General features: G+C 30.4%; 2 protein-coding genes across 2 annotated transcripts in view; both read right to left on the bottom strand.

Annotated features, from left to right (window-relative positions):
* The window catches only part of LOC108968562 (guanine nucleotide-binding protein subunit gamma-e), a 15762-nt gene extending 10255 nt beyond the window's left edge, over positions 1 to 5507 (bottom strand). The window contains exons 1-3 of the mRNA XM_018932681.1: positions 5435 to 5507; positions 5189 to 5247; positions 1303 to 1444 (exon numbers count right to left, since the gene is read on the bottom strand). Of these exons, the coding sequence (XP_018788226.1) occupies positions 1303 to 1415 (113 nt within the window). The 5' untranslated portion in view covers positions 1416 to 1444; positions 5189 to 5247; positions 5435 to 5507. The remainder of the gene's footprint in view (positions 1 to 1302; positions 1445 to 5188; positions 5248 to 5434) is intronic.
* A 1437-nt stretch (positions 5508 to 6944) lies between these two features.
* Positions 6945 to 8377, bottom strand: LOC108968522 (odorant receptor 49a-like). Its single transcript, XM_018932609.1, has 4 exons — positions 7926 to 8377; positions 7544 to 7745; positions 7149 to 7304; positions 6945 to 7082 (listed from the first exon to the last, which is right to left on the bottom strand). The coding sequence occupies exons 1-4, from the start codon at positions 8375 to 8377 to the stop codon at positions 7029 to 7031; spliced, it is 864 nt and encodes a 287-aa protein (XP_018788154.1). The 3' UTR covers positions 6945 to 7028.
* Positions 8378 to 11999: the final 3622 nt, after the last annotated feature.

The following is an 11999-nucleotide window of genomic DNA, read 5'->3' as shown; positions in this document are numbered from 1 at the left end:
ATGTTTGGATGTGTTTTTTTTTGGAAAAGTAGGCATGGTCTCGCCGCCTACTAAGTTTTTTGCAAATATCTTGTAAACTACTAAAACTATATTACGAAATTTCAGAAGTAATTTCTTGAAGGTACTATCTTAAAATGGAGGAAATCGGATTATAACCACGCCCACCTGCCATACAAATGTTATGTTGAAATCTACTAAAAATGCTTTAATTTAGTAAGGAAAAACACAAGAAACCTTAAATTTCATGGCAAAGATGACACAGAGGGGTTACATTCAAATTTAAAATGGGCGTGTCTCCGCCACTTATGGGTCTAAAACAATTTTGAAGTCCATCTGATTCGTTCACGTTATAGTATATGAGTTCAACACCAGTGAAGATAACGGACCAAAACTTTGCACAATACTGTATTTCTAGTGTAGCATAGCCCGAATAAAAATCACCGAGATCAGACCATTTTATTGAAAATATATATAAATGACGGATAATGAAATCTCGATTAGCACTTTATCATCTGGCATTTATTAAAATAAAGTATATGTACAATTCGTAGTGAGTATTGACAACAATTGATGTTACTTGAAATAAATTCTTTTAGGTAAAATTTAGTCAGTTTATACTACATATATAAATATATTAATTAATTTAACTAATTAAACTCAAAAATATTAATTCTTATTCTAAAGCTCTTTGAAACTTAGTTTCAAGTATAGCATAGAAAGCACACAAAACGCTGAAACGTATTAGAACTCTCATTATATAAAATTTAATCAATATTCAAGAGTCTGATTTTTAATTTATTCGTATATGCATTTTAAATGTTTGAGATGGTATGAGGTACTTAWATAAATTTAGTCATTTATGAAATTATTTAAAACTTCAAATTAATACAATTGGTATGAATTATGTTTAGCTTATGTGCTTGTTATTCTTTGCATCTTTATCTCACACATTTTGTAAAGAACTTTAGCCAACTTTTATATATCGATACTTTGTCTGCTAAAATATGAATTGAGAATGTATACTCATTATATACAAATTTCGATTCACAATTAATACATAAACTATAGCTGGTATGAATCGTGGGTATTGTACACACACCTTACTTTTTTGTTGTACAGCTTTAAGGTATTCAAGCATATTTTTAGGCGTGTGACCAAATGTACTACACAATTTCACATACACATTTCGATATATCAAACTTATGTCTGGTATAATTCAGCATATTTTTATTTATTGCACATATAGTAAAACTATTTTTCAAATTTCTAAGAAATAGATTGTCTCAAAATTTAAATACTCACTCTGCAATACTTTTAGATAATGGCCATCGTTCCATCGAAGCCTGGTACTTCATGTTTTCAATTTGCTTCTTTAATGCGTCCCGATCCATGTTTTGTAGAGCACTGGGATCCATGACGGCTGAAATTTATCCACATACCACCCCTGGAAATTTTTGGAGAAAAAAAGATGAGAGTTCATACTATGAATTGAGTGCAAACGATTAAATTGAGAGTAAAATAATAAGTATAGTTATTGTTGGAATTGTGTTACAAATACAAATATTTTTCCAATCATGAATGTGTGTACAAAAYTTTGATTTCCCAGGCGCGCGCAATACAACACTCTCTGTGTTTTTACCGCTCATTCTAATCATGCTATTCTACTTTTCCCTGGGCCAGTTTTTAATATGTAATACTAACCGTATAACACACGCAACCACTTTGCTTATGCATCATATTTTATAGGGTATATTGTTATATTATACGACTATGCATTATTATTGTATATTCGTAATGCATATATAGAGAAAAAAGCACTAATGACACTSAAATACTTGGTTGGCTCAATCATGTAAAAATAAAACGGGTTGTTCAAGAATGCACGATATACTTTGAAATATCCTACATTGTTACATATTTTTGAAACCACACCCACTGTTACTGTTAAGTTTCTTTTAAAACATAAAGCTTATAACATAAATCGTGACGCTTTTACAGATTACGAACTCTCTATCTGTTATAAATTTGTTGGAAACTCGTTCGGAATTTTCTCTCATAATCATAACTCTCCAATTTTTCTTTTAATTTTATTTAGTTTCTTAATTTGGAAGAATGGAGCTCTTTTCTGGATAACTCATAAAATAACGTGAACATAAACCGGCAAGGAGTCTAAATCTACTCATGCAATTAAACAGACCGCAAGAAGTGTGCCAACGTCCACCAGTATGCTTACTATAGGTTAACCCAAGAAAATGGTTGTTGCATTGCAAGAAATCTTATATTACACTTCGACGAGATGTAATTGAAATACTATACATACATATACAAATTGTACAACATCCTCCAAACTATGGAGTTGGCGTTATAACCACAAAAAAAAATAAATGCTTAAGCTATAGATTTGGTAAAAATTTGCCACTTGAGCAATTCAGTATATCGTCAGAGAAAGAATCGGTTTAACAAATTATCCCTGTTTATACACTTGCTTAAGTCCTTTATGTATGTACTATATATGTATATTTATATGAACGAACAAATGTATTCAGATGCCAGGATATACCAGTAACTAAGCTAGAACATGCGCAATGGTATGAAAAATGCAGCAAGGAATTGAGAGTGAGCGCGAAACTTTTTGGGCTGGAAAATAGTAAAGTATGGGTGATTAAAATCAAATTTGAAAATTCGAATTCTAATCGCAAGTAATTAGCGGAAATATATAGATAATCATTAAACAAGATCTACCCTACACCAAACATTCGATAAGCAAATAAATGAAATTAATCCACATAAAAAAAAATAATTTCTTGCATTCAACATCTACGACCTCAGATGACACTAACTAAAGCTCTCAGTGATACATAGAATTATTTCAATTAGAGTATCGTTCGCACTCAATATAGGCATAACGTTATCTTTAACAATGTTAAATTAATTTTTAGTAACATTTTAAAGCAACCATTTAAATAACGGACAAGATAATACTTTCCGAATATTTTATTTCGTAATATAAATCTAGTTAATGACTCAATTCACCAATTTCAAGCAAGGGAGAAATGTGAACTCCTCTTGAAGATATGTACATATGTTAGCCGACATTGCCTTTGTGTTTTCTTGGACATGAACCAGCGTTTGCATGTTTTGTTAGTTATTTCTGATTTAAACAACCTTCAAGTCTAAATCTTTGCCTCAATTTGGATCGCGCAGTTGAATAGAAGTTATACGCTGTAGTGGTCCGATCTAAACAATTTGTGAAGATATATAAAGTTTTCTATACAAGAATTTAATCTTGACTTGAGCTGATCTGAACGAGTTTTTTGGATATTTTAAAATAATCTATGTCAAACTTCATGAAGATATCTTGAAAAATAAAAAAGTTTTTCTTACAAGTAAATACTTGAATTGAACCTATCAGTTTGTATAGTAGCTATATGCTATAGAGGTCTGACATTGACAGTTCCGACAAATAAGCAGTTTCTTGGAGAGAAAAGAACATGTGCAAAATCTTAAAATCTAAGGGAAACAGAAACTTTAATTTTAATGGGGAATTTTTGTTATCATTCGAAACCACATTCTTTGGCATTTGTTTTTCCTTATGGCTATTACAACTATTTTGGCAAACTTAATATACTCTGTTCGGGGTATTAAAAGTAATGTTAAGTCTGAGCTGTGCCATCTAGCGAAATAATATTTACTTTCATCAAAATCTCAAATATTTTATCCGTAAAAATGTATTTAGATGTTTTTCTATCGATTTCAGTACATTTAGTAAGTATAATTAAAATAGACTTAAGTTTAAGTAACACTTTTTAGTTACATATATTTAATTTTTYCATAAATATTTATTCCTATAGAATACGCACTACGTATAAGTACATTTATGCCATTCATAGAAAAAGATATTAGTATAGTAGTGAGCGGTTTTGTTTGCTTAAATTTTGAACTTTCTTTTAACTTTTAATACACTCGTGCAATACATGCGCATAAATGTTATCAATATCGCAGAAATTTTAATACTATTTTTAATGATCATACTTATTGTGTATGAAAGTAGAAAGTCAAACGTAAGCTTTCAAGCCATGTATGCAAAAGACAGCACAGAAATGTAGGAATCATAACCTTAAACGTCTTAATTRGATTAGTTGTCTCTGTTTTGTTTTTTCAATGGCAAATCAGCAATTTAAGTATATATGCAAATACTGCATACGTGCGCATATCATTTCCTCAAAACAAACTAAAGTTTTTTATATAATTGCGCCTAGAATATAATAGTTTAAAACTAGAATTTCTTAAATAAAAACAAGCCACTCAGGAAAACACCTGACCATTCCCTAAAATATATATTTACATTTTTGATCTCATTAACTGATAATTGTTGCGTGACTCGCCTTTCGTATATGTATTATCGTTTGCAAAATTTATAACATATTTACATATTCAAAATGTTCGGGAAATTTCGATATATGATTTTTGCATTGAAAATCTAAAATTCCTCATTTAGTTTTGAACTTATTAAAACGATAATTGAATTATTCGGACATATTGGCAATGTTACTATTAAAAGTATTGGTATTTGTTTTACTATTATAATTTTTTCTGTGAATGCTATCCACTATAGAAACTGTAAATAGTTATAACAAATATTGGAAGATGGAGATTATAAGATACTGTAATGTAAATTAATTGTAAATTAATTATAAAATTTTTAGAAGTCAATATTTAAGGTTTCCTAGTGGCGAAAAAATTGGAACTTCAGCCCTCGATTGTTGATTTGGAATTTAAGAACCATGTTGGCATGCTGAATGTATGTTGGATCTATCGAATCGTCAAAATATTCTCAATTTCAGAAGCATTTTATATTTGTGGCAGTTTCTAACATTACCACATTCTTATTTTTTATATTATAAATATGTTAAAACGTGGAAGATATTTATTTTCACAGTTTCATGGTACTGTTTAAATTTGTCAAATTTTATTTATGAACAGATTTTTAGTTACTAATTTATAAATTTCAGACTRGACCCTACAAAATTCTAGTATTGATATATTTTTAAAAGCAATATGTCTCTCGCGCTTGTGGCTCAAAATCAACAATCTCAATATTGCTTTGTAAAATGTTAAGATACTATAACGAATTAAGAAATTAATTCTCCGGGAAAATTTTTTAAAGATAAATTTTGAAATAACTTACCACCTATTAAAATGATTAACAGCTCACGTACTTCCGATAATTCGCACCAAAATAGTTTACTGCTTAAATACAAAAATTATAAAATTTAAAAACTATTACTTCGAATATGTATTTTTGAAATTTAAAGTTTACGATATAGTATTCTAGTAGTAATTGTACGTCAAGCTCATAGCTTTTCTTAACTGTACTGAGTCTCATACGTTCTTTGTACACTCTATAAGCGTTAATTTAATAAAAGCACATTACCGAAATATGTAATTCAATACTTGTACAAAATTATAATCAAATTAGTAGCACGAACGTATCGCTTGAGGCACACAATTAGCAGTTACCAAACGACCGCCGACTAACTGCCACACGAAAATAGATGGTCTACAAAACTACGACGGCGCAAGAGAGCGCGAAAAATCGAAAGCAATAAAATTAAAAATTGCTTTAGCAATTTGCAATAGTGTTGCCTTTAAGGTTGTTAATAACCAGCAACCTAACGTCCACGGTTGTTCGCCCACATATTCACCCAACACTGCAGCAAGTTTATGCTACTGTTACACCATTACTGCGAAGATCGATTGTAGCAGACATATAAAATGTAATATATATTTCTGTAGTAATTTCAGCTTATATACCAGCAGGGTACGATACCTGCTGGTTCCGATAGACATTGCCCATGCAAGACAGAGCTTTAAAGCGCCTAGCAGTGCACCCTAAATGAAGGCATTTTATTACTTGTGTATATGAATGTGAAATAACGAACTGCATTTGCTTTCGAAAAGAATGTATGCATTTTTAAAGTACTTTTAAAAATGGGACTTAAAAGTCGCTCAACAAGTATTCAAAATATGAATGTGAATGTGCTAACTTCATATAATTATATAATAATAGGTTGTCCAAAAAGTCTTGCGATATTTTTATTGAATTTTCAATTCTTCATAAATTTTTTTTTTGATGACTCATGCCCAGCTCTTGACCGATGCTACGGTCTGCTACTATGCTAGTCTCTTTCGACTAATTCAGCGATTTTCTTGCAATTTTCGACGACAGGCCTTCCAGAACGAAAACGTGGAAACCATCCTTGTGCGGTGGAAATGGAAACTGTATCGGGTCCGTAAACTGCACAAGTTTTATTGGCGGCTTGAGATGCATTTTTGCCTTTATCGCAGTAGTACTGTAAAATATGCCGTATTTTCTCTTTATTTTGCTCCATCTTTGCGACGCTATAACTCACGAACGACTTAAAAGAAACGACAATCAATCAAACATGTGTTAGCGCGTGAAATGATCTTTTCAAAAAGGTATAGCATGACCCGATGCGACGAATAAAACTAGAACTACGCTCTCTCCGCAACCTAATACTAATGCAGCATGCAGCAAAGTTGTTTGTAACATCTTAAACCAATATTAACATACATATGTATAYATGTCTGTCTGTTCGTTTGTTAAACAGGATTATGAACTTCATGCAACGGTTTATAACTAGCAAAATAAGTCAGAAATAAGTGCGCAACTTTTATTGAATAAGTATTAAAATTCGAAAAAAAACGGTTAAGGGCTTCTGCTAATTTCCATTATTCCGGTTGACTTTATTAAATACACAAGCACCTTTGCATTATAAATAATGTATAATTATTAAAGAATTAAATTTTTTAATAGAGTTTTGCTCATAACTCTAAACATTTCACACCCATTTAATAGCTACCATTTGGGTATATATAAAACACATATTGAAATAAAATTTTAATTTTGGTTATAAGTTGAAGATTAAAATTGTGTACATGTAGATAGTATGATGTAGTGATGAATTACCAAAATATTTTGTATAAACAATAAAATAATAATTATTCTAGTCCAAAGCACGTTGCAGTACCGCGAATACGCGATAGGTCATCGTCATTACCTAGGGTAAGAGAGRAAAAAAATTAATTACATATTTTAAATGATTCAATAATATTCAACTTCTCACAATTTGAAAGGTCGCCAGCGATATAGGTTGAAATCCTTTCGCGGTTAGCCGAACTGGCTTCTGCGCACGCGCAATTATGTTAAATAATAAGGTTTTGTATGTTTGCGAGCCATTATACCAACGGTTTTTGTATGCACATAGTGCTAGGTTTTCACTCTAAAATAATAAAAATAATTACGACACGTACATATATAAGTTCATAACACTGTTAAATACGTTAGGGGTGCAAAAAAACTGCTTGCTGCCTATCTAATTTTGGATAAAACATGTGAAAATTTGTAGATGTTTTACCATTTCACTAACTAATTGGTTCAATAATTTAAAATATGTTAAATGTTCGAGACAGAAGTACCATTACACCCGATAACAGAATAATTGCGATTATAGGAACTTACAATTGTAATTAGCTTCTGTCCATATTGACATACCATAAAGAATTGGGCAACAGTAACGAAAAAGAAGCTGAGAAAATTTAAAAATCCGAAACCAAATCCCTCCAATTTCAGTTGAACAACAATTATGCAAAATACGGCGCAATTTGATATTAATTTAAATAATAGAGTTGTTCCAAAAACTTCATTTAGTTCGCTACAAAGACTGTAAATTAAAAATTTTAATTTAAATATTGATACATGTATTATAAAAATATATTACCATAAGTTAGGAGTAATCATTCACAAACCGAGAATTTATGTTCATATGGTATAATGTATATTTGTTTACATGCATCATATTTTATGTGAGTGATTACAAAATAAAATTTAAAATATAGCTTACTCCAACATTAACTGATGCTTTCTTATCCATTCCATCAAAAATTCACAATCTGCCTTCGAGTTATCCATGGTAGGCTCATAAGCTTCCAGTGAGGATCCCAAATATTCCAGTTGCATACAAAATTGTCCCGCAAAAGTGCACACATATAAATCCGTTCCCAAATTTGTTGTTGTACAAAAATGCCCGTTTAAATATTCCGAAATATAGATGAGAATGTAATAATGTGGCGTACAATAGTTAAAGTTATATGACATAGGTGTTGGATGCAAATATGAAAATGCTGCTGCAGTATAACCGTCACGAAATAAATCTATTATATACATGAAAATTGACTGGAGCATTGGTCCAATAAGTATCGAATTAGTTACCGATAGATAAGAMACAATCATTATACGTGCACGTTTGAAGCTGTATTTATCCACTTGGTATAATTTTTGTTCCATAGACGTCATTGGGTACTCGTTAGATAGAGATTGGTAAATTACACGAAGACGTTTTGCATTTAGAAGAAATACAAAAAATTTCACATTTGAATCAATAGCATAAGATATATATACACCCAAACGAAAGCTATTCAAAATGTCACCATTTAAAATCAGTTCACGCAATTGGAATAGCATATAGATGCGCGTGCATATACCACTTATGGTCGTGAATATAAGAAACGCTTTCATTAAAGCCTGTCGCCAATGTGCTCGTGGCAATTGTTGAAAATCATAACCCACTATGCGATATAAAGCATTAGGAAACCAAAAAAATTTAACAAAATCCATTTTATTCGTCAGTTTAGTGGACTATATTTATTTTGTTTTTACAGCACCTAGTATCAAATCGTTAAACGCATATGCTGACGAAGTGATCCTTTATATATGTATATTTTTTTAGAGTATAATGCACATTAATTATGTGGCAAGTTTGTGGTTTTTGTATCTGTGGTTTTTGTATATATTGAAGAAAAAGAGCATTTTAAATTAATTAATGTTTGTAAAAAATYTGATTGACCAGGACAACGTAGTCTTTATAAATATTTAATATGAGTATTTGAACCGAACCAATAATACCCTTCACAAATAAACAAACATTTTTATTACAAGAACTTTGATTGGTCGGTTTGTGTGTCATTTATGCGATATAATGACTCGATCTGAAAAATTTCGTCGGACGTTTCACCCTTGACTTAACAAATTTGATGAATTCATATTTTTGTTGAGCAAATATAGCTGTTATACATTCGTAAACTTTTCATTTGACGAAATGTATTCACGAAATTTTGCGTGAGCTACGCAAAGATAAATTGATTACAATTAATATTTAATAATTTTGAAGTATATGTTATCATGCACATAACCTAGAAATTGATCAATTTTTTACAAGAGTGCTTAATGAATTAATTATTTATTTTTGTAATATATATATATAATTGCAATTTTTTTACTGCACTTACCTGAATCCTTAAATATGAAGAAATAAAAATTAATTGATGTCCTTAAATGTATAAGAGTAAAATTCAAAGTTAAGAAAATCGAAAACAATTTGACACAAGAAATTCAAAATATTTTTATCTATACAATAATTCTTTACACTGACAAAAGCTCATTAGAAGCAAATCATTATCAATCGCTTATTATACTCTCACAACAAAGTTGCTAAGGAGAGTATTATAGTTTTGTTCACATAACGGTTGTTTGTAGTTCTAAAACTAAAAGAGTAAGATATAGGGTTATATATATAGAGTTGAAATCCGGATGTCTGTCTGTCCGTCCGTCCGTCTGTCCGTCCGTGCAAGCTGTAACTTGAGTAAAAATTGAGGTATCATGATGAAACTTAGTACACGTATTTCTTGGCTTCATAAGAAGGTTAAGTTCGAAGATGGGCAAAATCGGCCCACTGCCACGTCCACAAAATGGCGAAAACCGAAAACCTATAAAGTGTCATAACTAAGCCATAAATAAAGATAATTAAGTGAAATTTGGCACAARGGATCGTATTAGGGAGGGTCATATTTTTTTGGAAAAGTGGGCATGGCGACGCCCCCTACGAAGATTTTTGTACTTATCTCGGAAACTACTATAGCTATGTCAACCAAACTCTATACAGTCGTTTCCTTCAGACATTTCCATATACAGTTCAAAAATGGAAGAAATCGGATAATAACCACGCCCACCTCCCATACAAAGGTTATGTTGAAAATCACTAAAAGGCGTTAACCGACTAACAAAAAATGTCAGAAGCACTAAATTTTACGGAAGAAATGGCAGAAGGAAGCTGAGGTATCCCTTGTGGAAAAATTGTCGTAATCGGACTATAACTTTTCAAGGTTCCTGATATCGAACACGAAGAACTCAGTGCCTAACCTAGCCTAACCTAATTTTTCACCGAAAATATCGGTAAATCTCTCAGAYATTTTCATGTAATTCAGAGGGCATCATTTTTATACTCTCGCAATAAAGTTGCTAATAACGGTATATATCGTCAGATAAATGGTTACATATACCAAAGTGATCAGGGTGACGAGTAGAGTTGAAATCCGGATGTCTGTCTATCCGTCCGTGCAAGCTGTAACTTGAGTAAAAATTCAGATATCTTGATGAAACTTGTCATCCGAGAGTATAAAATTTTCGGTGACACCCGAACTTAGCCCTTCCTTATTTGTTTTTAAATAAGTAGACATCAATTAATTTGAACTTTTTTCATTTCATAATTCTAAAAAGAATGGGAGAATCTAAAACATTTTTTCCAACACTTTATTTATTTTTTACTTAGTAATTGAAACACTTGCATACATGCGAACTAAAATTAGTCATATTTTTCCCTATTTGGTGTCAAACTTTCGACAGCCCTGAAAATTTATTTGTAAAACCAAATACTTGACAAAAATTAGCGTATTCAAGAATTGTTCTTTGGAAATATTATATGCGATTACCAATATCTTTTCGTGATTTTGCCTTTTTCAAAAATAGTGTAAAGATTTTTAACGCATTATAAAATTAAGTAACTGGTTTGATGATTCTATGTATATGTAAAAAGCATGAGCTGCTACTTTAAAATAAAAATTTGATAGTTGTCATATTGATCTTCCTGAAGTGAAGTTGATTTACTTTTGGACTATTGACTATTACGAATACTATAAAATTGCATTGTATTATTCGAATATCCAGCAATTATTTAGTCCAATAAAATATTAACTTACATTAAAGAGTTCTTGAAAACAAATTTGTATAAATCATATTCTTTTAAAACACGATTTTATAGGATAATTCATACTATGCAAATCAGTTTTGTACACAGAGCTAAGCTTAGGGCAATCAATACCAGTGCAATTCCTTAGTCTAAAAATTACGTGCAGACTAATTACCTACGATTCTGATACAAGACTGACTACAAAATATCGGTTAGTTTTAAATTAGGATGCCTGATACATATATGCATTTCTGCATGTCCATAAGTGCTTATTTATATATTCGTTTATAATGCAAAGTAAATATACGTGTATGAATAATATATGTATATATGTTGCGACATAACTTCTTTTTATTTTTATTTATTTTTGTTTTTTTTTTTAATTTTCTATAAATTTCTATCGATGTTATATTTTTAAATATGTATGCATTTCTCAGTAGTAATTGTTTTTTATATGAAGAAGTTATTTATGTTAGTGGGCATAGTTTTATAAGTTCATTCCAAATTTCAACGAATGGTCTAGTTAATATAATAATATATAATGCATTTAAATACATAATTAAATACACCTAATGTGTGTGTTCTTCTAGTTCATGTAATATGTACTTGTATATATTCGTTCGTGTTTAAAGTTTTATTCAGCCCCAGTATAAGAATATCTACTTTAAGTGTATAAATATCTTCGCTTATTTTACAAAATGCATTCGATCTTCGTTCTCTTTCATAATAATAAGATATATTAATGAACCGCAGAGAATGAATTAATTTGTATTATATCATTTTAGTTTTTAACATGCATGTGTATATACATACGTGTATCTGTAATTTAATACATTTATTAATTTATGCATGACTATTTTAATAAAATGATTCACAAAAAATAGTCATATATTT

Source organism: Bactrocera latifrons, unplaced genomic scaffold, assembly GCF_001853355.1.
Source record: "Bactrocera latifrons isolate USDA-ARS-PBARC rearing strain unplaced genomic scaffold, ASM185335v1 scaffold_22, whole genome shotgun sequence".
NCBI lineage: Eukaryota > Metazoa > Arthropoda > Insecta > Diptera > Tephritidae > Bactrocera > Bactrocera latifrons.
This window is presented reverse-complemented; position numbering and strand designations above follow the sequence as displayed.